The following is a 27,953-nucleotide window of genomic DNA, read 5'->3' as shown; positions in this document are numbered from 1 at the left end:
GCAAATTTTTCATAAATGGAGTTATTAAAATAATGATGTCCCCCCATCCCAATAGGCTTATGTTTTATTGATTCAGACGTTTGGAAAGTAGTTGACTTTTTATGAGTTCTTTCCTTTTTGCAGCAAATCAATATCTAAGGCAACTATTTCTCATATTTATGAGCTATTTCAGAAGGATGGGAAGAGACCTTTAATTGACTTGATTTCATTCACAGTTGTAAATTTGTGTGTATTTTTTATCATTTTAAGAGATTTGGAATTCTGTCACATTTATTTGTTAACATCCTTTCAAACCTGTACCAATTATTCTGCCCCCTAAAACCTTTATTTTAGTATGATGAAAAAAATAGAAAAGTACAGTTTATTGTATGACCTTATTTGGAAAGAAATTCATATTTCTAAACCAAATTTGAAGGTATTTTGGGTCCCCATTTGGAATGCTTTCCCTGAAACAGACCAGTTCACGTATCCTGTAAATCTACATAGTTTTTGTCAGGGCCCAATTTGTATAACTAATAATAGAAAGAGTTTTTTAAGCACCAGAGACCAAGGGCAGGTAATATGGTCTGGAAATAGTGCTGTTTTGTGTTAAGGTTTATGTAAATATGTGGAAAATGTATATTCTTTGAAATGTATTTGCTCCAGATTTTAATATTAAATATTCAAATGTATATTCATGACCCCTCCTACGTGTAGGAAATCTGCAAGTTTACTACTTTTCAACTTGTGAGATGCTGCCAACTAGAATTTTTGTGGGAAAGAAAATAGAGATTTGAATTACACAGTAAAAGAAGGAGTAAATGTATCTTTCGTGTATATATAAATGATGATGATAATGTGTTTATTATGTGCATATATAGTGTAGAATGAATATATGTATGATGTAATGATTTAAGGACAGTACAAAATTAGAGCCTCCCAAATATCCTAAGCCTTCAAATAGTAAACATTAGGGTGTTAATTTTTTGAGAGTATTCAAAAAATCAGTTTTTCCCGTTATTTTTCGTGTGTTTGGATTCAGTGTCACTAGTGGGAATATAATGGAAGCCGTACTAAACAACTTTGTTATTGCTGAGGTTTATGAACATTGGTGATTGTTTTTTAGACTAGTTAGTTCCCTCATTTCTCTCTCTCCCACCATGTATGTTTATATACCAATATATAGATATAAAGAGATATAAACAGATACAGATACATATATATGTCAGGGAATAGCTGTGCACTGTAATGCTAAGTATTTTATATATTTTGTGTCATTTAATCATAAAGCCAGAAGAGGTATTATTATCATCAAAGATAAGTAAATGGATACATTTAATATGTGACAGAACTAGATTTGAACACAGATCTGTCTAATTCATAAGCACCAGAAAAGTCTATTTACCAATATTTAGTTCCCAGAAATAATTTGGATAGACTACCTATAGGAGTAATAAGGTACAGCTACCATTTGTATGACTGTCTTTTTGTTTATTTGTTTTTACAGGAGCTTTCAAGATGAATTATACCGAGTCCAGCCCATTGACTGAATCAACAGCAGTAGGTTTTACACATGAGTTAGAAAGTATCACACCTGTGCCTTCCAATGGGACCACTTGTGAAAACTGGAGAGAGATACATCATCTAGTTTTTCATGTAGCAAATGTTTTTTTTGCCATTGGTTTGATTATTCCAACTGCTCTTCACCTTCATATGATACTTCTTAGGGCGATGTTTGCTATCGGTAAGATTCTAACTGAGATGTTATGAAGCTTCTGTTACTGGCATCAGCTGCGTTTTGTCCGGGGGGCTTCAGGTCTGTAGCATACCAAAAATATAAGTCTTCATGCGAGAATTAGCAATATATCAAGTATCTTAGAGCATAGGCCTCCACATGCCGCATCCTCCTTTACTTACTTTAGATAAAACTAAGTGTGTTTTCCTATGTTGCTTAGATTTTCCAGATATCAGAAAAGCCATTCTTGTGCAAGAATGTGGACTCTGGAACCAGATTGTGTGATTCGAATCCAGGTTCCAACACTTGCTAACGGTGTAACTGTGGCAAGGGATGTAACTTCTCTATGCCTCAGTTTCCCCATGTGTCAAATGAGGGGAAAAATAGTAGCACCTCCTGGGATTGACTTGAGAATTAAATGAGTGTGTGTCACATATATATTTGACTTATAATAGTACTGGGACATAGTAAGAACTATATAGTCTTAACTGATTATTTGAATAGATGTTTACTTGCTGTGGCCAGTAAAACAACATTGGAAACAAAAGCAATTACCCACACACAATAGTTCAAGTTAAACTTTTTTTTTTGAGGAAGATTAGCGCTGAGCTAACATCTGCTGCCAATCCTCCTCTTTTTGCTGAGGAAGATTGGCCCTGAGCTAACATCTGTGCCCATCTTCCTCTGTTTTATATGTGGCATGCCTGCCACAGCATGGCTTGACAAGCAGTATCCTAACCGGCGAACCCTGGGCCACGGAAGCGGAACATGCAAACTTCATCACTGCGCCACTGGGCTGGCCCCTCAAGTTAAACATTTTTGGAGGCCCCAGTAACCCTGATGAAGCGGGTTAAATTAATTCATGTCAAAATACTAAAATAATTGAATTATTTTAGACAGTGATTCTTGATAAATTACTCTCTATGTAATTATTTTCCTGATGATTCATTTATTCAGGTGCATTTTTAAGCACCTGTAATGTGTCAGACAAAGGTTGAAGAAGGCAGTCTCCATCCTTGAGAAAGACACTCTTTTGGGGGCCAGAGAAAATCAGATAGGCAGTCACATATGACATGTCAGATGCTGGGATGCTGGTGTGCAGCCAGTGCCGGGCAGAAATAGAGAGGATGGGCTCTGTGGAAAGGCAGAGCAAGATCCCACTGAGAAGATGACATTGGAGCTGGCTTTTGGAGGATGAGCAGGGTTTCTCTGATTGTGAGCATGTGTGGTAGCCAGGTAAAGGGCACAGGGGAGAGGGAAATTCAGCATATTGAGGGACAGTGAAGAGTAGCTCATTGTGCCCAAAATATATGAAAAATGACAAGGAACGGTCAAAGAAGAGGCTGGAAGGGTAGCCGGAAGGTCACTGGTGGGACTTCTGTGGCTGTTGCCTCTGAGTAAGCTAGAAATTGCAGCAGGAGGAGCAAATGTTGAGTAAAAACAAAAACCACACCCTATAAAAAGCAAAAGTGTTTGAATCCTGGGCGCAGACATGGCACTGCTCATCAAACCACGCTGAAGCGGCGTCCCACATGCCACAACTAGAAGGACCCACAACTAAGAATACACAACTATGTACCGGGGGGCTTTGGGGAGAAAAAGGAAAAATAAAATCTTTCAAAAAAAAAAAAAGCAAAAGCTAATTATGAATTTTAAGACAGAGTTTTGGAGATGGAACAGACCAAGGAGATCACTAGTCCAAAACTTTATAAATAGAGAAACTGAGGCCTGGAGAAGTTAAATGAGTCATCCCAGATTAAGACCAGGAGAAAGTGGCTAAACCAGGACTATGATGCTGGCCCTCCAGCTTCACAGTCAGTCCTTCCATTATGTTATCCCGTCTCCTTTAAGTAATTGCTAGATAATGTTATTTAAAGAACATCTAAATTTTTATATTTTGGGCCATTATTCAGGTGCCCCAAATCATTCTGATAAAATAAAAAATTGCAAATAAATAACTTTTTAAAGTGAGAGGTTAGCTTTTATGTCTGTATGTGTCACTGATATATCATATTGATAATTTATTTTAAATTAAAAATATATATTGACTCTCCCATCAGAAAATTGATCAAAAGAAACTGGAAATTTGTAATTTGTACAAACCTTTTAGAAAACAATTCTTCAGTGTCATCAAAAGCTATAAATTTCGTTCCCTTGACTTACTGTCAGGTAATGCACTCTAAGCAAGCAGTCTCAAAAATAGATAAATTTGTATTTATAAAGCTGTTTTGGCTACTTATCAAAAATTACACCCCAAAAATCTCATTTGTCTACCAGTAGGGAGATGGTTAAATAAATTATGGTTTAATCAGTTATAGTCATTAAAAACTACGTATATGAAGAATTTTAATGAAATGAAAAAAATCACTGCAGTAAGTAAAAGAGTAGATTTTTAGATTGTATATTCTATGGTTTGCCATCAGATGAAAATGCATAAAAACTGCAAGTATCAGCACTGGTCTTAAGTATGTAGTAGAATTATGGATTTTTTTCCCCTTTTAAAAAATATTTTCTAGGGGTCGACCGGGTGGTACAGCGGTTAAGTTTGCACGTTCTGCTTCTCTGCGGCCTGGGGTTCGCTGGTTCGGATCCCGGGTGCGGACATGGCACTGCTTGGCAAAAGCCAGGCTGTGGCAGGCATCCCACATATAAAGTAGAGGAAGATGGGCACGGATGTTAGCTCAGGGCCAGTCTTCCTGAGCAAAAAGAGGAGGATTGGCAGCAGTTAGCTCAGGGCTAATCTTCCTCAAAAAAGAAAAATAATTTTCTATACTTCACAAATTTTCTGCAACAAAGTATGGGTTTTTTTTTCGTAATCAGACAAAAACCAAAATGTAACTTAGTGTGTTGTTTGGCTTCGATATTTCTAGAATGTGTTTGGCTTATTTTACGTACAGAGGATAGCAGATTTATTAAGCTACCTTCTGAAGCTGTTCTAGACATCTCACGTGTGAACTTTGTTATTCAACAGGATGTACCCTTTATATCGTCTGGGCCACTCTCTACCGATGTGCCTTGGATATCATGATCTGGAACTCTGTGTTCCTGGGTGTCAACGTTTTGCATCTTTCATATCTTTTGTACAAGAAAAGACCGGTAATTACTAAAAATTAATCAATAAGGAAGAGATTTTAAAGCTTAAAAGCTTTTAAGGTACTTTGTTCAGACTTGTGAAGAAACATGTAACATCTTTATTCCTTTTAATATCATTTCTTTGAAGATTAGACTTTTTGTTTATATACACCTGAAGGTGAAACATTTGAATAGCATGAAATTTGTTCTGTAGGCAAGTTTTTAAAACTTTTTAAATCGTTAAGGCAATTTGGACATGAGAGACCATGACAATTTTCTCTCTTTTTTTAGTCATATAACTTCATTATTTCTTTTGTCTCCTGATATTTAGATGTCACTTGGGAATAGCTTTGCCTAGTTATAAAATTAATTATTCATAGGCGACTTCCATGAACATACCAATGATTGACAAATAGCTCATGTTATTTTTTTATGCCATTTTTTTAAATGTAATGACTGTATATATTTTTTCTTACGCCCAAAATATTCATTTAACGAAGTCACCATTTTTGGTGAGTTGTTACCAAAACACTAGTATTTAAGTTTTTCTTTTCAACTCCAATTGAACTCGTTGTGTTTCCTTAGTCATACTAAGAACAAAAAGGGGTAAATAGAATAGGAAAACAGCATGGCTCCTAGACATCGCTCCATACATAGTTTCTGACTGTCCAAAGCACACCAATATTCAGTAAAGCAAAAGATGTAATACTTGTCCTAATCTTATGTTCAAGGCCAGACGTGTGTAGAAAACTATTAGAAAGTAAGACAATTCATAGGAAATTACAATTTGAATGGCACAGATGATATATGTAATAGGCGTTCTCCTAAACTGTAGCCTCCTCAAACACTGTAACCTGGGTTGCTTACTGTATTACTTGATTTTCTCTAGCTTATGCTGTGTAATAAACAACCCGAAAATCTCAGTGACATATGATGCAACAGGTTTTTTCCTCACCCACCTTAGACGTGGACTGTGGCAGCTGTGTGGCAGCTGTGATTCTGTTCCATGTGTCTTCTTCTTTTCAAGTCTCTGCTGAAGCAGCAAGTTCTGTTTGGACATGCACTCTCGTGGCAGAGAGAAATGTACAAGAGAACAAAAGAGAGACACCCAGTATCTCTTAAAACTTCTGCTCACATTTCATTGGCCAAAGCAAGTGACATGGCCAAGTCTGACAATGTGGGAGTAGGGTGGGACAAGGGAATGTGTAATCATATTACAGGAGGTGGGAGCAGCAAATCACTGAGAACAGTAATATCATCTACCACACTTACTGTCGTATTCTCTGTTCCTGTCAACCATGATTCACACATCATAGGTGCTCAAAAAAACATTTGATGAGTGGATGCTTTCAAAGAGAAGACTTCAGAAGGCTTTGTGAATGAATTGGAACTTGAGCTAAGCCTTGTAGGATGAGCAGATTATGAATATGAGTCAATAGGTTTTTCAGTTCGTATGTTCATAACTGTGCCGCATTGGCTAGCGTGCATTCTGGAAATGAGACATGTTTGTGAATAAATTATTTTAAACACTCATTACTAGAGCTCTGGAGTGGAGGAGGTAGATGAAAGTAATAGTGAGGATTACAGTTTCAGAATATCAGAACTTGCTGGAACCCCAGGTTCTGGATATAAGGTTCAGAAGTTGCTGATGTGATGATCACACTGCGTACGTAAATCACTTAGCATCTGTGCTTTTCTTTCTTCTTGGACTATCAGCCTACTTTTTTGAAGGACATAAATGCTGATTCTTCATTAGCATGAAACAACAGGACAAGTAAGAGCATTGCAGATGCTTCAGTCACGTCTGAGCAGCTCTCATGATCTGGGTTTGTGGGCTTCATAGTGTAGCAGCCATGGATTTCGTTGGGATGGATGATCGTTTGAGCACCAGTCTTAACTCACGTGCAGTACCATTTTCCCAGACTCGTGCTGGGCCCACAGATGGGCTGTGACCTGGGCCTCGGATAGTCTGACAATAGGGACAATTTTCCTTTTCTCTTCTCCAGTAGCCAGCTTTACTTTCCAGGGGCTCTCCAGTCTACAGAGTTTATTTTAGCTTAGGATGAAATTGCTGTGCTGAAACCCTTTTATATTCCACTTCACTTCAGAATAAGAAATGAGAAGCAAAGTTTGCGGTCGTGGATGTTTGTTTTCCTATATTGATGCATTAAACAATAATTGCATGTAGATAAAGTGCTGAAAGTGTGTTTTCATGAATTTCTTTCCACATTGATTCCTGTTTTATGTGTTTATTTTCTTGCTGTAATGTTTCAAAGTTCATATAATTTCTTTCTGTGAAGCAAGTGTTCTAAAAATGAAAGGATCTTGTGTTATTTAGAGCGTTTTGCTAAGATCAGGAAGGTGAATGTTGTGACAACATTCAAAACCTCCACAGTTGCTTAATGGCGCACAGGAAGAGATGTGATCAGTAGTGCAAATCTTTCCCATATGCTCTCAGAGTTCAGTCCAACCACAAAAGTGCCCTTTTAGCAAGTAAACTTAGATCACTACTTGCTCTCTGTGTAAGATTCCATTTGTTTGTTCTCAAAACCGTGTTGAGCCCACGGAAGCCAGTGTTGTGGTGTTGCCGCTTTAGTGCAGCATCTAGCCATTGCTGCATTTCAGGTGAAGATTGAAAAGGAACTCAGCGGTATCTACCGGCGGTTGTTTGAACCGCTCCGTGTGCCTCCAGATTTGTTCAGAAGATTAACCGGACAGTTCTGCATGATCCAAACCTTGAAAAAGGGACAGACTTATGCTGCAGAGGATAAAACCTCAGTCGACGACCGTCTGAGTATTCTCCTGAAGGGAAAGTAAGTGGTCCATGGAAGTTGAAATTCCCAGTTTGCCTTGAGTCTTATCATGGCCTCTGGGTAGGAAATGAATGGAAGGGCATGTTGCTAACTGATGGAGGAAGTAGTCACAGAGTTTGTCACTGGTGAAATTTCATTTTACCACCGCATTTTAGAATAGAGCAACATGTTAATGTTACATAGAATTTGCTGCCCTGAATCTTGTTGATGTCAGGATTTTCAATTAATATTTTTAACCTTTTATTTAAAATTTATGAGTCAACGCTGAAGTAGGTTTAAATTAGGCATTAAAATTCAAGAAGCTTATGCATATTTCAGAGGTGGTTTATTTTTTGAATTTCACAAAAATACAACTTCCAGCAACATCAGTCTTCTGGAGACAGAGCCAGTGTATATTGTTCTGGCATAATTATTCATACCACCCCTTTCTCTCTCAAAAGTGTCTGAGTTTGAGGGTGTGGCCCAGTAGTGTAAGTAGTTGAGTTTGGCACTCTCCACTTCAGCAGCCTGGGATTTGTGGGATCAGATCCTGGGCATGGACCTAAACCACTCACTCATCAAGCCATGCTGTGGCAGCATCCCACATACAAAATAGAGGAAGATGGGCACAGATGTTAGCTCAGGGCCAATCTTCCCCAAGCGAAAAGAGGAGGATTGACAACAGGTGCTAGCTCAGGGCCAATCTTCCTCACCAAAAAAAAAGTGTGTGAGTTTGAGTAATAAATTATATGGTCACTCCAGCTATAAGAGCAATGATAACCAATGGAGGGCACACATCTGATGCGATGCAGGATGCTGTCTTTTTGTTTTTCTTGTTATTGGTGAAATTTATTTTGAAATAAACACTTATGCTTCAGGAAGTGCTTTTAATTTTGCCAGTCATCTGTGGAGTCTTTCAAACTTGAATATAAAATGCAAAGCCATAAGATTATGGAAATTTTAAGGATTGTCATGTTATTGGTGAAACATCATGTGTTTATTAACATTAATTTCTGTTATCAGAATGAAGGTCTCCTATCGAGGACATTTTCTGCATAACATTTACCCCTGTGCCTTTATAGATTCTCCTGAATTTAGATCAACTCAGATGCACAAAGGTGAAAAATTCCAGGTATGTTTTGGCATGATTTTTAAGAAGATTGAAACTAGTTTATGTCTCATTCAAAATCCAAAGGATATTAATAGAAAAGTGGCCATGATTTGTTGAAAAAAGAGATTACCGTATGGTATGTATAGCATGATCCCATTTTTGTAAAACTTAAAATAGTGCATATATGTGCACAAGAGAGGTCTAGAAAGAGGTACCCAAATTTGGACATAGTATTAACACATTGCTGGTTTGTGAGTTTGATTCCTTTTTTGTTTTCTTCATTTTTGCTTATTTGAATTTCTACAATTTTTCTATTGAAAACATCTAACGCCTTTATTATGAGAAAAAAGGAAAATGTCAGTTGTGGATAGTCAGTGTTCCTAAGACTTGTCATTGGTTACTTTTACTGGGGAAAAGCAGAAAACTGGCTTTGCCCTACAGAACTTCTTTTGTTAATCCCTATGAAAAAATCTAATCATTTTACTCTTTTATGTTTAATGAATATGTTTAAGGGCAAAGAATGAAGGTTTTCATAGTTAAAATAATTAGAATGTGTACCACTCGCGTGATTCTTTTTGTTATCTTAAAAAACATTTGCTCCATTATGTGGCACTTTGTTGGGATTCTTTTTGTAAGTATCCAGTCCTCCTATTTTATTCCCCTCCTTATTGGTAGGAAAGTCACCAAGAAAATGGGTGAGCGTTTCCTTTCATCTCAGCCTCTCGATAAACAGCAGGAAGGAAATATCCTGAGAACGGGGTTGCTTATGAACAAGAGGGTAAATCTATGTAGGTAAGAAATGGAATAGAAGGTAATGTTGTCACCTGAGGGAAGAAACGTCAGTGTTTCTTGATGACAAATCTTATTTTTGAGTCTCATTTAGAGATGCTATACAATTTGGAAGATAAAAGGGAAAATTTACAGACACAGTGTAGTTTAGTTACAATGATTTCAGCCCTGCCCTGCTCCCACCTGCCCTGCCTGAGTAACCTGCCTGGGTTACTAACTGCACAACTTGTTAAAATTAAGTGTATTTCCTAGAAGGTCTCATATAATTTCACTAACTGGGTACAGTGCTGTTCCCAAGCTGACTGAGCTTAAGATACAGAAGGAGAGAGCGAATGCTGTATCCTGGCTCCTGGTTCCTCTAGTTTACACGCTCACTGTGTGTTTGTGAAGGTTGGCTGTGCACTGAGATTTATGTTCTTATTGTATCTTTAATCACCACCATCTACAGACTCAGATAGGGCCACTTCTTTCCTGTGACTTCCTTACAATTTCTTTTTCCACAGTCCAGCTTTCCTCTCTTGTATCCATTTGTGTTCAGTAGCAGGTGGTTTTACACAATAGCTCAGTCTCATATAATCCTGAAGAGACTGGAATCTGGGGAGAGGACGGGAACTGAACCTTCTTTGTTTCCAGAAGCAGGTGGCCCCTGAGAGGCCAGGGATATAACATGTGCTATCTTTTCCACTAGACTTCAAATTATATTATACAGTCATGTTCTGCATAACGATGTTTTGGTCAACGATGGACCACATGTAAGATGGTGGCCCCGTAAGATTAATACATATAGCCTAGGTATTTAATAAGCTATGCCATCTAGGTTTGTGTCAGTATACTCTATGATGTTCATACAACGACACAGTTGCCTGACAATGCATTTCTCAGAACATGTGCCCATCGTTAAGCATCGCATGACTGTCTTTATAATTAAGTTAACTGAAAGGAACTCCTACCACCAGTTACAATTCTCTTTCTTCTTGAGAACTGGGGGTTAGGATTTGGTAGTTGAGAAATGTTCCTGCTATTGCTATGAAGATTCCAAAAACATTACCAAAGTTCAGGGACCATAGCCAGGTGAAGGATATTTATTCAGCCTTTCCAAATACCAGTCAGCTTTTCTCTGCGTAGAGTCTGGTGTGGCATTTCCTGATTGGTCAGTGCATTAAAACTCCTCCGGCATCCTCGAACCTGTGCCTTGTACAGTTGGAGCAGACTCCATTAGAACAAGCCCTTGGGAGAGATTGTGGTGATTGTTTACAAAATGTTCCCATTGGCAGATAGTCAAGAGTAAAAATAGCTGTTGCACATCTGTGTAGGAGTCCATTGCCTCTTTCTGAAGCAAGTTCCCAATGAAAAATGTCATGTGCTCCCAGGGCCCACTTCTCATTACCTGTGGCAGAGGACACTTGAAAGTATCAGTGGTCAAACTTCTCCACCCACAGACTTTTTACCTGCTAATCTCATTATTCTGTAACTCTGAATGGTTACATGTGTGCTGACAAGGAGCTACTTCCTTTGAATTTTTATTTCTTTAAATTCATTCATTGGTAGGGGTGCTCGTGAATTATACAGTTGGGTGAAAGGAGGAAAGAAAGGCCAGTGAACTCAATGACTGTCCCTTGAGATTGCACACAAATGTTGAACAGGTACATGTGGTCACTTCAATGACAGGTGTAGTGACAGAGCTGAGAAAACAGATTCTGAACTTACAGCTGCTCCCTCAGTGTTGACAGTCACTTGGGTACTTACAGATCAAAGTCGTTCCTTAGAACTGTGGATAGAATCTTGACTATCATTACTACAAAAAAAGTTGTCTTTTGTGTTTGGTTTCCTCTTCTTTGTGCCTTTGTTTTATATCAAGTGAGCTTCACCGTTTACTTGTTTTTCTTTTGTATTCTGTCTCCCACTACTGCCTTCCCATAGTCGATAGCATGTCCTGTGCTGTGAAGCCTGAAAATCAAAGCTTTATTGACTTTAAGGGAAAAAGAATGTCTTGGAGGCAGATGTCCAAGCTCTTGTGAAATAAGGAACGCTAAGTTTTAATGGGTATTTAAATAAAACCTTATCTCAGCAGTAAGTAAATCTCTTGGTTAAGCTGCGTAGCAATTTCATCTGCCAGTGTTGATTCTGCTGTATTTTGGTGCTTATGAGAACTCAGTAAGCATCAGTTGAATAGACCACTTCTAGGGCATTTTCGAGTTCCTGGTGTGTGAAATGTATGATACATGAAGGAAAGAATAAATTCTCCCCTGGGGACAGTCAACCAGTTGTATTGTCAGACTGCTGTTTCCGATGCTAGCACATTGAGCCATTCCCTCAGACACCCTTGTTCTTATGTAATGTCTTCTCATTTTGTGAAGGTGCAGAATTGGTTTGGAATCTAAAGTGAGGGACTGAGCCAATGCCTTCAGGTCGCACAGCAAACCCGGTTACAAACCCTTAGTCTAATTCTCCACCTGAAAGAAATCCTTTTGTGTCTTTTATTGCCCTGCTTGCTCTTATTTCTTCACGAAAGTTCTTCTCAAGAACTCAAGCATGACACTGCTGAGGGACCCTAATAACTTAAGAAGCAAATTTATTTTACAGAAGCTTTAAAAATTCCTACATTGCTTAATAAAAATTCCTCATTAAAAATATGTTTTACTTGACTGTTGTGACAGGAAATCATTAAATGAAACTGTCTACTTGGCAGAAATGAAACATTAGCTGTCAAGTAAAATGACCTTGGTCAATATGCTACCTACCCACTTCCAACTAAACACCTGCTCTTATGGACTTGTAAGTTATTCATGCATACTGTAGGTATCGCTTATTATTTGAATACTGTTATTAAATTTAAATTTGGTAACAATTTAAACAGGTTTAAAGTATTTTTCAACCATCAATAGGAAATGGATTTGCTAAGCAAATTATAGTATATATTAAAAATATCATTGCCTCAGTAGAAGCTGGAGATTGTTAAAATTGTTGAAGAGAAGAAGTTAAATGCGTTATACATCACCAAGGTTCAATTTCGTTTTTTTCTCCTGGATGATTTCCAACTCCCCTTTTAACTTTTTCCCCCATTGCACATGAATTTTATTTTCCAAAGTCGTGGATGACATCTTCGCAGAATGAAGGAACCCCAACCGTCCTAAACCTTTCTTCAGTGCTTGGGTGCGTGACTGGGCCACTGTGAGTACCCAGTGCACACCTTTCTCTAATTCCTCCTATACAATATTCTTTAGTTGCCTTGTGTTTACTTACCCATCTCCTCCTGTTTCTAGGAACTCTGCAGAACTGGCTTCACTATATACTTCTCTTCCTATAAACCTTGTCTTTTTTTGTTGTACGTCTTTGCTTGTTATCACATTCCTCCACTAGAATGTAGACTTCATTACGTTGTGTTCAGCTGTTCTTTGCATGTGGGACTCTCAAGGGTGAGCCAACCTTGTGCACTTGGCCAGATTACTTTCGATGTGATGGTCTTGATGAATATTGAGCACATTGGGTAGATTTTGGCCTGGTGGGAAAATGTGTCTGGGCTGGAAGTCAGAAGTGCTCACTCCACTGCTAATTAACGTGTTCGTGAATACGTTTTGTTGGTGCTTCTCATTTGGCATCTGAAAAATGGGGAGAATATTACCTGTCTTATCTTAAAGGCAATTTTGAAGATCCACTTACAGGTAAATGTAAAAGCACCTAAATGTTTAAAAGTAAAATACGTAAGGTGAGTGGCATCATGTGCTGCTGTCATTCCCTGGTCATTCTCTGCCACTTTCCCCTGTTCTGTATTTGTCAAAACTCTTATTGCTGCCTGAGGGTGTCATATTTCTTTATTTTTTTCAGCCTTCTCCACCAGAATGTAAGCTTCACAGGGCAAGGATCTTGTCTGTCTTGTTCCCTATTTTAACCTCCGTGCCTTGTCAGTGTCTGGCATAAAGTTCACGCATAATAATGTGTTTTGAAAGAACGAATGGAATTTAGTGTTTTATTGAATCATAGAGCTGCTGATACATTTCTTAAATCCAAATGTGTTTGGTTTTGGAGATTCCTACTTTTAATATAATAAATAAGTGCAAACTTTTTTCTAGGAGTATTGACCCACTTTCTAAAGTAGCCAAACCTTCTGATTTGCTAAAGATCAGATTTTAGCTGTTGACATAAGGAGAGAAGCTGTGTTTTCCATTTTCTCTCTTGGTATACATAAATATGCCCTTGTCATCTGAAATATGTTTAATTTTATGACTAGCCAAGGGGAAAGCACTCCTTGGAAATATTTGTTCTGAGGCTCAGATATAACTTAATGTCGATTTAAGAAACGTTTATTAATCTCCTACTTGGACAGGCATTGGGTTTAATGCTGAGGAAGGAAAAATGGTTTCTGTCTCAACAGTATTCGCATCCTTTTGTGAATTCTTTCGTATAATAAATACTCGTTGAGCACCACTCTGTGTTGGAAGCCGGGCATTCAGACAGGAGGATGCATTATTCCTGCCATCAGAGTGCTCAGGAGAGACAGATCTGTCAACAGATTCAGTAGATTTTGGATTCAGTGATATGTGTGCATCATGAAGCTCAGAGGAGGAGGACTAAATGATGGGAAGGGACCTGCGTGGGAGGAAGGGCTTCTTGACACTGAGCTGTGAGTGTGGCCATGGCCCTCACTTGGGAAACAATTTACTTGAGGAATACTTGAGCTCTGTGTAGTGTGATTACAGTGCTTTCCCACTTTCCGTGTAACAGTACGTAGGGAAAGGGTATGGTTTCCCAGTTCTGAGCTAACTGTGAGATCTCTGAGTGTCCCCAGTGGGCTACCTGGGAGCTAGCCTTGAAAGGTCACACACAAGAAATACCTATGACAGAAGGACCCTCACTAGCCATATTCATCAGTAATAGCCCGGGCCTTAAAACCAATTCACAGGAGGCCATTTTCTCATTCTCGAGTGTGTGTGTACACAGTCAGCTAGACAGAAGTTCTTTCATGCGTAACTTGCCTCACGAATCTTACCTCACTTCCTTTGCTTGAAGCTGTATTCATAAACCTCTGTTGTAATTATCAGGGTGTAAAGAAATATTTAGCCCAAAATTATTTGTCCAATTGGAACATCAGTCTAGCGCACTTTACAGTAGCGGCATTGACACACTGGCCATTGTCACCACACGTTGTCACCACACCTCGCAGAACAAAACAACAAAACTCAGAGTATGTGCTTTTATTTAGCCTGAAGATTGCTTTTAAACGTAATTTTATATTTAGTTATAGAAGCTTGTGTGTATTGGGTCTTATTTTAATTTAACTGGTATGACAAATCATGGCTATAATAATATCCACTAAATTATTCTACTCCTTCCTTCCCCCAGATTACTACAGTCAGAATTCATACCCATAGATGTACTTGTTTCTTTCTATGTTGTTTCTTCGGCAGGTCACCATTATTGCAGATGATAACTGCAGATTTTTATGCTGGTCAAGAGAAAGATTAACTTACTTTCTGGAATCAGAACCTTTCCTGTATGAAATATTTAGATATCTTATAGGAAAAGACATTACAAATAAGCTGTACTCATTGAATGATCCCACCTTAAATGATAAAGTAAGTATTTTTCTGAGTGTCTTTATTTTGTTAAATAAATATGTATAGTGAGGTATACCTCACTTTGTGCCATATATATTTTCCTAAATTTTCATCAATTACTCATATGTTAAGTGAAACGGAAACACTTGTAATTTAGAGACCTTTCAGGGAATCATTTCTCAAGAGTAAGGAAGTATTTTGTAATATATTTGCTGTGATCCAGTGAGGTGTCTCTAAATGTCAGGGACCTCCATTTGAGGTGATGAGGTCTGTCCTCTTCATATTAAACACTCTAAGGAAGATGGTAAGGGAGGCGAGGGAGCGGGGGTGGAGTAGGCCGGGGAAGGCAGGGCGGTGAGGAGGCTGCAGACTGAGAAAAACTGACAAACCCCAGCGAGCAAGCGGGAAGTTGGCATTTTCACCCAGGTCTCTTCCAGTCTTGCACTTCCGCCTGATCGGCCCCGCTCCCGGAAAGCCCCTAAGTGACAAGAGAGGTCTGGGACGGAAGCCTGTGGCAATTCATTTAGGAATTTCAGAGCTGTGTAGGTCTTCAACAATGTACACTTTGATCTTCATATCCCCACATTTTCTTAAAAGGAAATTAAAATGATTACAGACAACAACTTGCAAAATATTGTTTCTGTGATAAGTACTGTTCTCGAGGGGCTGTGAGTATGCGTGAGTGCTCTCTTATAGTCATCTTATCTAGGCGGTTTATCAGATTCTGTTGGTACTTATTATTTTTCAGATTAGTAAGTAGGCTATTGAGTGTATTAAATTTTTTATAATGTATTTTAGTAATAGCTTATAATACAAATTATAGCTAACATTTAATTGGGTACTTACTATGTATCAGGTAATCTTTGATTTCAAGGAAAAGTATAAATGCTGCATAGAGGGAATATATGATCTAAGTCCCATCAGTTCTCAGAAATCTTAAAACTTTGCTTTGTAGAAGGCCAAAAAGCTGGAACACCAGCTCAGCCTTTGCACGCAGATCTCCATGCTGGAAATGAGGAACAGCATAGCCAGCTCCAGTGACAGCGAAGACGGCTTACACCAGTTTCTTCGGGGCGCCTCCAGCGTGTCCTCTCTTCGTAAGTTATCCTCGAACTGATAATACTCTCGGATTCTGATGGATGTTACTAGAAATAGATAGATGCAACTTTGATCAGAAAAATTACTTTGCAAGTAACTATTTGGCAACCTAAAGGTAACAATAAACATAATTAAATTTTTACTAGGGACTTTATTTTCCGTATTGCACATCAGCTAAAATCCAACTTTAGAACTCTTAGTTCCATCTCAGAAACTATTCACTTGTTTTGCCATATACTCTTCTTAAATACTGATTCACTGGCATAGTGTGGAGGAGTCCATATGGTTTGCTGGATATTTGCCTTTGTTGTTTTCATGATTTTAGTTCCAGTGAAAGCCTAGACCCAGCAATGTGTTAAAAATGGTGGGAACCAACTGCTGGATGTTTCACTGCTGGCTGGCTATCACAGTGGAAGCACCAAGAGTTAGGTGATTGGGTAATGGAGTATTCCAGAAGATGAAGGAAACCACTCAACACCCCTGTGAGTTACCTCATTCACACACCCACCAAGAGGCATGTTTTCCAAGAAGAATCTTGGATTGTTTAGATTGTTTTAAAGCATTCTAAGTAACACTAATGTCAATGGATGTTGAAAGTAAAATGAGTAAGTAAGTAAAATGAGATTAAAATTAAATTTAACTTTAAATTAAATGCTTAAAATTAATGCGTAAAATTATTTTCAGAATTATTCTAGGAATGATAGTATAAGAACTTTGAACAAATTCATGTGAAATAGCAAAAAGGCAGATGAATTCTCCCATTGCATAACCTAAAAACTATTAATATTTCCAATTGTATATTACTCCAAAGTAACTTTTAATGCAGGTACACATTGAACATTCCTAATGTTTGTGTAAATGATCTTGTAACTTTGGATGCTTTAGATGAATTGGATTAAGGATTTTAAGTATTGCATAGTCAAGAGAGGCTGGAATTTGACAAGGCCATATAATTGGTGTAAGTTTCCAATGCAAAGTCTGTGACATAGAAATGGGTTGTGGGCCTAAAGGAGATTTCAGGAACAACACAAATGAGAAACTGGAAATAGTTGTATTTTATTCCAGAGTAACTATTGAAAGTACTAGCTGAGATTGACCATCTCTGAAATCTGGTAGCATGCCGAATGTATCATCTGCCTTGTTGAAACAGTTCAGTGGTCGATAAGCATTTTCAAATGGACCCATCTTAATTATACGTATAGTGATTGCTATATTAAGAAAGGTCAACCGAAAGGGAATTATACTTAAATATTGTATGTGAATTATTTTTCCTATAGAATATCTTATTTTTGTAGTTCTTTTTTTTAGTTTTACAGTCTTGCTTAAGAAGCACTGAGAACAAGCAATATATATAGTGTGACCGTTTATTTTCTTAAAATCAGTTTATTTTTCCTGTAGTATTTTATTGTATAATCTAAATCTTTTGGGGCTAACATTTTACCAAAAAAGGCTTATCTCGAGTAAGTTGTTTAAATAGAATTAAAACATGTTTTCAAGATTAAGTACTGTACAGTACTTTCAAGATGAGTACTGTACTTGCCTCCAGACACCTGTATTTCCAGGTGTTCAATGGATTGATCACACGCCTACAGACCTGGGTTCAGGTCTTGCTCCAATAATTATTAGCTGTGTGACCTGGAGTAAGTCACATGAGCTTTCGAATCTGACATGAGCTGTCGTATCTCGACACAGACCTGGTTCTGGTCCCAGCTCCTGGTCTGTTTCCTTCCCTCTTATCGTGAATCGTGAGTTTAAGCCAAACAGCCGTTCCCTGCGTGGATAATTAGAACTTCAGAGTTTGCACAGAAGTGTGCTCCCCTGGAGATCAGGGTCGCAGTTTTACCTCTCAGTTCCCTTGTCTGGTTGTATGCTGCCGTACTAAAAATGGGTGCACCCTGCTTCAGTTGTTTGATTATTGCAGCCTCGGGTTTGTTATGCAGAATCTTACATATGATCCAAATGCATATAGCTACCAATGTGTGCATGTTTTTGAGCGTGTGCGTGTGAATTGCACAACAGATCCGTGTTTGTACCTGCTTCCCTTTGACCAGTCCTCATTCTGAGTTTCTCGGCTTCACTCCTGCCATTTAACAAAAGATGTTAGTACTTGAGCACAACATTGATGCTAATTATGAATTATTTAATGCACCCCAGCATGTAATTCATTAAAAACTGATTCGTTCTTGTTTCTCTTGCTTAGGTGTTAGCTCAGAACTACAGAAGGCTGTTTTTGTTTTTCTTTTGCCAGACCCATCAATATACGCCATCTACTTTTCCAGATTAAAAATTACATTCCTTGTAAAACTGAGAATACGAAACCAGTCTCTTAGGACTGTTAGGCTGAAATAAAATTTCTCACATTTTGAGCATGTGGTAGGCCTTTATCAATGTTAGGTTCCTAAAAAATGACTAAGCTCTTCTTATTCCGGGTTTCTGATGGGCCAGTGGGGGCAACTGTGGTAGCCGCTCTGAGCAATGGTATCAGCTTCACCATGGAGAGAAGGAACAACGTTTATTGACAATAGCAGCTATTATTTTTTCGGGTGCTCCATACGTAATCACATTTAATCTCCACTCTCATCCTGCGTGAAGAGCTGTATTAGCTTTGCCAGATGATGGGGCGCTGAGAGACAGTCCCCCAAATTGTTGGCTGTGATTACGAGGCTGCCTTCTGGCTCATGTACATGCTGGTACCGCTCCCGGCGTGTCCTGCTCACTCTAGGAGAGGAGCAGTTGCTGCCGGGGTCACTGCCATTCTCATGGCAGAGGGAAGACAGTCGTGGCAGAATTACTGATGACTTTTAAAGCTCCGATTTACAAGTGTCGCATGCCACTTCCACTCATATTCCCTGGACCAGAGAAGTCACTTGGCCAAAACTGCTGTTAGTGGGTGGATCTTTAATCCTGCAGGGGTCATGCAGGAAGGGGCTGGCGAGGGAGGGAAAGCAGGTGTCTTGACAATAACACAATCTACCACATTAGTATTATTCCATTTTACAGATGGGAAAATTGGGACTAGGACATGCTTGTTCACTTATTCCACTTCCACAGGGGAGGTGCTGGGACACAAACCTAGGTATCCTGTCTCATTCCGAAGCCCAGGCTGTTAGACCATGTTGCCTCTGCATTTTAAACAGAAAAGGAAAATGCATATGATATTTGCCTAGTACTTTACAGTTTACAGGTCACTTTCACACCCCTTGTTGCATTTAAACCTGACAACTCTGCCAGCCAGGCACAGCGGCTGTTATTATTCCCCCCTTTTCAGATGAGTCCGCATACACTCAGTGACAAGGTCCCACTTACCCAAAGTCACTTCTTTCCCCTCCAGCCTCCTTCTTTGGGGAAACCTACCGTCCCCTGAATCCTTCATTATGACCAAGAATTGCTACAAATAGGTTTTCGCAGTCTGGTTAATTTCCATTTCGATGAAAATTTTTGCCTTATTCTTCATACAGGGGTTCTACATAGGAATGTTTAAAATTATCCAATAATATTCTCCAGTCATTTGCTCTTTTTTTTTTTCTGGTGAGGAAGATTGGCCCTGAGCTAACATCTGTTGCCAATCTTCCTCTTTTTGCTTGAGGAAGATTGTCCCTGAGCTAACATCTGTGCCAGTCTCTCTCTATTTCATATGTGGGACACCGCCACAACATGGCCTGACGAGAGTGTTGCATAGGTCCACGCCTGGGATCCAAATCCACGAACCCCAGTCTGCCGAAGTGGAGTGCGTGTACTCAACCACTATGTCACTGGGCTGGCCCCTCCAGTCATTTATCTTTTAATTAACTTTCACTTTGCCTCATACTTACAGAATTACAAGCAATGCTGCTCTCTAAAAATTGTTTATTTTATATATATTCCTAATTAAACAACCATCACATTATTTCCTCTAGTCATTAACTCAAATATAGAAGTAGATTTAAACATGAAAACCCATATCAACATTTCTCATAATTATTTTTCAAATTAGGATCAGCATGGACCCCTTGCACTTGGTTGAAAAGTCTCTTTGCATCTCTGGGCTCCCGTTCCATCTCTCTGTGTCTCTGTGTGTGTTTCTGCATTTTTTTTTTTAAAGATTGGCATCTAAGCTAAGAACTGTTGCCAATCTTCTTTTTTTTTTTTTTCCTGCTTTTTCTCCCCAAATCCCCTCAGTACATAGTTGCATATTTTAGTTGTGTGTCCTTCCAGTCGTGGCATGTGGGACACTGCTTCAGCATGGCTTGATGAGTAGTGCCGTGTCTGTGCCCAGGATCCAAATGAGCGAAACCCTGGGCCGCCAAAGCAGAGCATGTGAACTTAACTGCTTGGCCACAGGGCTGGCCCCTGTTTCTGCATTTTTTTTTCTTTTGTCTTGTGTGGTTTGTCCTTTAGAGCATCGATTCTTAAACATAACTATGCATATGAACCACTGGGAGATCTTAAAGGTTATAATGCAGCAGACTGGGGTGGGGCCTGGGACAAGTACCCAGATGATGTCGATGTGGCTGGTCCCTGAACTACACTTGAAGCAGTGAGGTGTGGAATTCCCTCCCCGCGTTCTGGAATTTTGCTGACTGCGTCGCCATGGTTATGATTAAGATGTTTCTGTGTCTCCCATCTACCGGTGGGTAGGTCTGGAGGCTTTCATGGGTTCTGGTGAAGGCTCTACTTTTAAAGATCTCGACCAGTCTGGGATAGAATGCCACGAACGTGTTTCCTAACATTGCACAGAAAATGTTCAGTTAAACAGAAGTACAGTTGAGTAAAAGGTGAAGGGAAGCTTTAAGTGAACTGTGTAAAGGAATTGCTGCTGATCCCATTTCTTATGTTGTGCTCTATTTTGACACATCACATGACGCAAAATCCAGAGCAAGATCTTTACCACGCAGATTCTGTATTCCACTTCAAATTATCATTTGAAGGCCAGAAAGTGAAGTAATGAGATAGCCTGAGAAAAACTGCTTCCTGTCTGCTTATTTGGTAGCACATAATCCGGTTACTTTAATTCTTTTTCCCTTCCTATTGCTTCATTTACTTGAGTCTCCTGTTGGAAGTGTGATCGTGAGATAGGATGTCCAGGACGAGTGTGAAGGATGTAATGCCCTCATCTGCATATGAGCTCTCTGCTCCTGAACCAAGGTGCTCATCAAGGGAACTTGTCATCTTCTTGTCATCTTCTCTTCCTTATGAGATTTAGTTCCCTACATGTAACGTGTAAAACACACACATGCATACACACGCTCAGATTGATTGTACTTGGCAATTCCATCACCAATAAGTGGGGCCAGCAAAGGCAGTGTCATGGCAACACAAGGACATGTTTCCCTGAAAGTTGCAGAACTTTATCTTAGTTAATTGGAGTTAAATAACCTATTGTTTCGTTTGTTTGGTTGGTTGGTTTTGGTGACGAAGATTGTCCCTGAGCTAACATCTGTGCCAGTCTTCCTCTATTTTGTACGTGGGATGCTGCCACAGCATGGCCTGATGAACAGTGTGTAGGTCCACGCCTGGGATCTGACCCTGTCAACCCCGGGTCACTGAAGCAGAGTGCACGAGCTTAACCACAGTGCTACTGGGCTGGCCCCTGTTTGTTTGTTAAATCTTGAGGTAATATAGGCAATGCAGCCAGTTAGAACTCATCTTTGAAAGATTATGTTTCCGAAAAGCTTAAACCATGTATTTTTCAGAAATTGTAATTAAAATTTATGATTTTTTTAAAGATACCATGAAATATTTAGAGAGAGATTTCTCACTGACAAAAAAACCTTTTCAAGTTTTTTTGTTATTAATGTCAAGATGGTGCTGTGGACACTCTTCCAATTTCCTGTGACCTAGTTGCACAAATACGCTTTAAGTCAAGTTAGCTTGCATCTGGTTGGTATTCTTGTCTGCGAAGACTGGCAACGTATCTGACATAACGGGTTTTTCTCAGCTCTCTTATTTATTTACCAGGAAAGATAGAAAAAGCCAATACAGCATTCTTAGTTTCAAAGCTGGTTTCATGAAATAATCTGTTCAAATCACTTTGTATTTCATTCCCCCTGGGAACAGCCATAGACTTATAAACAACAAGCTTTACGTGAATTATACAGAGAGATAGGAAGGAGATGTGATCAGGCAGCAGGAAGACGGAGGGAGAGCCCGTGAACGGTTCTCAGCCCCACCGGGACGGTTAGTGAAAGCAACACCCCCTCTTTGTAGATGAGTAGAATGCCGCTTAAAGGGATTAAATGACCAGATCAAGGCCACTCAGCCAGCCGTGAAATAAGTGTTGAGTTTGTCTAAGTTCTTGCTTTGCATTTTACCTTATAAATATTCATATCCATGTGTGACTATAAACTTGTCTGGGAGTATTCAGCCACTGCTGTAGCCGCTGATACACTTTCATACGTGTTCTCGTTTAATCCCCACAATCACCCAGTGAGGTCAATGTTGCATTTTCCTCTTTTAAGGTTGAGGAATATGACATTGACCTCCCCTGGGTCCTTGGTCCCCCAGCCACTAGGGGCTGTGCTGTCTGTCTCCAGAACCCCCACCCACTGGTCCATGAGATGACCCCTACCCTCACACAGCATTTTTTCGTCTGTAAATGACTGTAAAGGGATTTTATATAGTTATACATTTTTAGTCTTTTAATCAAACATTTAAAAAATTGTGGAGTTAATATACACACAGATATCAAATAGCACAAAAAAAAATCTTTCAGTGAAAAGAACTGACTCCCTCCAAGCAGTTAGCTTGTGATCACAGTAACACAATTTTTGTCCAAAATACTAAATAATATGCTGTTATTTATTGATTTATCCACTTAAGCTTTATCTACTAACTAACTTAGCTCACTTTTAACTTCCCTTCTCCCTTCCGCTCAGGATGGTGATGACGCTAGTTTTTATTCTTTTATTGTTTACTTTTGTAACATTAAATAATCCACTTAAACCTCCATTTCTTTTTCTCTGTGAAGCTTTTTTAAAGGTGAAGAGATTATCATCCCAACCTTTTCTTTTTTTTTTTAGTTTTTCTTTTTTTAAAGATTGGCACCTGAGCTAACAACTTGCCAGTCTCTTTTTTTCTTTTTTCTTTTTTGCTTTTTCTCCCCAAATCCCACCCAGTAGATAGTTGTATGCTTTTAGTTGTGGGTCCTTCTAGTTGTAGCATGTGGGACGCCACCTCAACATGGCCTGATGAGTAGTGCCATGTCCGCGCCCAGGATCCGAACGAGCGAAACCCTGGGCCGCCGAAGCAGAGCATGCGAACTTAACCACTCAGCAACGGGCCTGGCCCCATCCCAGCCTTTTCTTATTCTTTCTCCCTTCCACCTTCGAACTGTCATGGATCTCTTCTTTAGCCTTTAAACAACCTAGGTTGATAACATATGCATTCTGCTCTCTCTTTTTTAAAGAAACTTTTTTGTGGTAAAATAATATAACATAAAGTTTACCATCTTAACCATTCTTTTGTTTTCTTTTTCCTTAGAGATTGGCATCTGAGCTAATATCTGTTGCCAATCTTCTTTTTTTTTTTCTTCTTCTTCTTCTCCCCAAAGTCCCCCAGTACATGGTTGTATGTTTTAGTTGTAGGTCATTCTGGTTGTGCTGTGTGGGACGCCGCCTCAGCATGGCCTGATGAGCAGGGCTAGGTCCGCGCCCAGGGTCTGAACCAGCGAAATTCAGGGCTGCCAAAGCAGAGCGCACCAGCTTAACCACTCAGCCAAGGGGCCGGCCCAACCATTCTTAAGTATACAGTTGAGCAGTATTAAATACTCTGTTCTCTTTGGTAACTGCTATTAAATCTTCCTTGCTTTATCTGTGGGTTGTTCTGCAAAGTTTAAAGCAAATAAACAATGTTGATATTATTATGCTTTATTCAGAATCAATTAGTAGGCTGTCACTACATTTCTTTCCTTTTGGTCCCAGTGATTTCATGATTTCTCTCTATTCAAAGGAGTCTGTTCCTAACATCAAATTCAGATGGATCCTCCTTTTGTACACAGCATAAAAATCATGCCGCAGCTTACTTCACACTTTGTCCTCCTTTTTTCCCTAAAGTTTTTTTATTGCCTTGCTTTTGGGGCCGTCTGATTCCCCATAGCCCCACTATCTTCTAGACTCTTCTTCCCCATTTTTTAAGGTGAAATCCATTTTCTTTTTGAAGTCTCTGAGTGCTTGTTTTGTATTGGAACTATGCCTTTTCAGACTACTTTTTGTTTTTAAGGGTGTTTCTAGTTGCCTTTCTTTTCTTACCCTTGAATTTTTTGTCTTATATCCCCACTCTCTCAGTCCATTAATTCCATGTCCCCTTTTTCTCAGAGACCTTCTTCACAGAGGCTCCCATTCTCCGGCCTCATCCTGGACTGGTTGTTCTCTGGGTCTGTTGCACAGCTGCCATCCTAGAACTGTCTTCCCTGTTCTCCTGAGCTTATCCACCATCTCTGAGACTCTAAAGCTTCTCTTTGTGGGGAGGAAGGACTTGTAGGACTTGCACTGTCCCTTGGCCGCTCACACGTGTGGCCGTGCAGTTCAGGGCCCTGAGCACCCATCAGAGTAGTCAGGAATTGATCTGAGAATGACTCCTTGGGCCAAAGAAAACCTAATGGGAGCCGCTAACCTCCTCCGGTCTCCTCGGTTGCCCTAATTTGTACGCTTCTTTGCTCGAGTCCCTCAGTGCTGCTGCTGAGTCCCTCGAATGGAAATTAGGTAGAAAGGCCGCACCTCCCCTTCAGCCTTGCTGTTCAGAGAGCTTCAATCCAAACTCAATTTCTTCATTTACAAAAAATCTTATGACCTCAATAAAAAAAAAGTCTTAAGATATAAATAGGCAAAGGCAGGAAAAGGGATGATAATCTTTTCTAGCAAAGAAGCCATTAAATTCTTCCTCATCCCCATTCATCAAAAATTATATAATCTAATTAAAATTCTAAACCTCTGTAAGATTTTTAATTACTTGCTAAAGCAGTTGGCCAGATGGTTAAATGTAATAAAAATAAGAACACTTTGAAAGGAATGAAGAAAATATCATCAAAGTTAACAGACGAGAGAAAAAAAAATTTACATTATATTGGATAGTTTACGAAAATGTTGCTCCTTTTTAAGAAGTGTGTTTCTTAAGCAGAGAGAAAAGTCACTTGATGAACTTCATATTACGGTGCTGGACTTACAGAAGATCCAACTTGACGTCACTTATTCATTCTCTGGAACAAGTGTGACTTTCACTCTGGATTTAAGAACAACAAATATGTCTGTTTACTTTTACTTGCCTGAAGAGGCCCTCAGGCCCTCATGTAATTAGAAGCATACTGAAATAGAAATAAGCTTAATAAGGACAGAATTCTGTCAAGGGGAATCTCTCTTACCCGATTTTTCACTAAGAATTTTGACTGATTGTTACTGGTCTGTGTATGAAAAGGCTTCCTGTGGTTCTTTAACTCTGGACGTTAGGAAGACAGAGAAAGTTCTGGTGGGGCAGCCTCCATGGAGGCCCATGGCTAGTTTGCACTTGTAGGCGATGACCCTCAAGGATGCACAGTGGGTCTTTTTTTTGTTGGTTTTTTTTTTTTTTTTGGTGAGGAAGGTTGGTCCTGAGCTAACATCTCTTGCCAGTCTTCCTCTTTTTTTTTCCTCTCCCCAAAGCCCCAGTACATAGTTGTATATCCTAGTTGTAAGTCATTCTAGTTCTTCTATGTGGGACACCACCACAGCATGGCTTATGAGTGGCATGTAGGTCCATACCCAGGATCTGAACCGGCAAACCCTGGGCCACCAAAGCAGAGCACATGAACTTAACCACTCGGCCACGGGGCTGGCCCCTGGGCAGTGGGTCTTAATAGTAAGCTTCTGTCCCCTTCAACAAGGATCTGCTACTAACCGCTGTCTGAGCAGTCTGCTGAGGAGAGCCTCTGCTTCCCAGATCCAAATCCCCTGTGGGTGTCCACGGCGTTGTCACCCGCTGTGATCTGGCACAAGTGGAGGTGTCCACTGTTGCTTCAGGGCTCTTACTTCCGAGTCTGTCTGCTGCATTTGCTCAAGCCTGTGTTTCTGAGTGTGAGTTTTCCTTTCTTACTCTCGGGCTTGCTGCCTGGTGCCACAGTTCTCTCGCTCACCTGAACACACTGAATATGGTGTACAGCTCAGCGTAAACTCTGCTCCACTAGCTGTGCCTTCCGGTGCGTTGATATCTCTGGAAGGGATGTGTAAGTCTTTTCAGGAGGAGATTTTTTTTTGCCACCTGGTGTAATATGAAGCATCCTGCACGCGACAGTAACTCTTGACATAACCGTTTAACAATTTCACACCTGATGAGTCTGCATTGCGGTTCAGTCTGAGACTCTTGTTTTACATACCTTTTTTTTTTCTTTTTGAGGAAGATTAGCCCTGAGCTAACATCTGCTGCCAATCCTCCTCTTTTTGCTGAGGAAGACCGGCCCTGAGCTAACATCCATGCCCAACTTCCTCTACTTGATATGTGGGACGCCTACCACAGCATGGCTTGATAAGCGGCGCCATGTTCGCACCCGCGATCTGAACTGGTGAACCCCGAGCGGCCGAAGTGGAACGTGCGAACGTAACCGCTGCGCCACCAGGCCGGCCCCTTTACATGCTTTTGTAGTAAACTGTGTTAATTAGCGGCCAGAGCCAGTTGGAAGGTGATTATAGCTAATAGCAAAAAAAAAAAAAAAAAAAAATGCTAATTATCTCTTCTTGATTATAATAAATACCGAAGGATGTAGTTAACCGCTTCTGTCTCCCAACTGTAAAAGTGGTTTTAATAGAAGAAGGGTAAAAATCAGTTTTCTGGAAAATTTATGGATATGGAATTATTTGCCCCTCTAGAATGTGGAATAAATGAAGAGTAAAGGATTATACAGAGGTCGTGAACCTCATCGTAATGTCCTTGGGGGGCCAAAGTAATTGGAAAAAGCACTTAACTAAACATGAGCTCAGTTTCTCCCCTCTCCTCTCCTCGTGCTCTCACATCTAGGCAAGGTCTTTGGCCTTCTGGGCAAATTTCTTGTGGTGCATCGGTGCATAAAATGGATGAAAAACCAGGCAAATTGTAGAAAGAATTAGTTTCAACTTGCGTAATGTAAGCTACTGCCCTTGAAGCAGAATATTCTCTCTCTCTGTTTTTTTGGTTAACACTCCAAATTGGGTTTGGATTTATTAGTGGACAAAGAAATGATTTCCAGCACTCTGGTGTTGGCCTCTGGGCCTTTGCACTGAACCAGCAGGTCTCCTGCTGAGGTTGGACGACACCAGTTCTAGGGCCAGGTGAGCTCCTTGCTCCTCGAAGCCTGCCTTTCTCCTGACCGTGACGGTGGCAGATGCCCAGGAAGGGCCAGGTGACATCATCCGTGGCCCTCGGTGGTGCAGGAGGCCCAGGCTAACTGAGGTTGGTCCAGAGTGGGCCCTCTCTGTGACTCTGAGTCCTGTTGAGCTGCCACTCAGTGTCTGGCAGTTACACGTCAGGCCACGTTCCTGTTGCCTTGTGGTGCATCTGCCGGGTGGAGAAGGAGCAACAAGTCTTTGTTACTGTGGGAACTGGGAGCTGAGGGCTCCAGCTCAGCCACAGAGCCTGAAACGAAAGTGAGTCTGGTATTTTCGGTGTGCAAGGAACTTGAGCAGACAAATTCAGTCTTGCTGGTTGTTAAGGCCGCCTGGTTTATCCTGCCCGGATGTGTTTCTCATTCCTTCACTCCCGGTGAGAAAGGCCTTCACCATAGCAGCCGCCACTCTGCCTTCTCTCACGGGCTGCCCAGGTGGTCTTTGCTTTAACTTCCGAGTAGCAAGTAGAAATAATAGTATGGGTGTGGTAAGGACGGATTGCTCCAATTCGACTTTATT

At 40.0% G+C, this 27,953-nt stretch overlaps 1 protein-coding gene across 1 annotated transcript in view; it reads left to right on the top strand.

The window, feature by feature from the left end:
- Positions 1–27,953, top strand: part of BVES (blood vessel epicardial substance) — a 38,284-nt gene that overhangs the window by 2,398 nt on the left and 7,933 nt on the right. The window contains exons 3-8 of the mRNA XM_023650863.2: positions 1,487–1,723; positions 4,686–4,810; positions 7,412–7,599; positions 8,602–8,710; positions 14,884–15,051; positions 15,989–16,130. Coding sequence (XP_023506631.1) covers positions 1,498–1,723; positions 4,686–4,810; positions 7,412–7,599; positions 8,602–8,710; positions 14,884–15,051; positions 15,989–16,130 — 958 coding nt within the window. The 5' untranslated portion in view covers positions 1,487–1,497. The remainder of the gene's footprint in view (positions 1–1,486; positions 1,724–4,685; positions 4,811–7,411; positions 7,600–8,601; positions 8,711–14,883; positions 15,052–15,988; positions 16,131–27,953) is intronic.

This window comes from Equus caballus, chromosome 10 (genome assembly GCF_041296265.1).
Source record: "Equus caballus isolate H_3958 breed thoroughbred chromosome 10, TB-T2T, whole genome shotgun sequence".
NCBI lineage: Eukaryota > Metazoa > Chordata > Mammalia > Perissodactyla > Equidae > Equus > Equus caballus.
The sequence above is the reverse complement of the archived record's forward strand: the minus strand, read 5'-3'. Positions and strand labels throughout refer to the sequence as shown.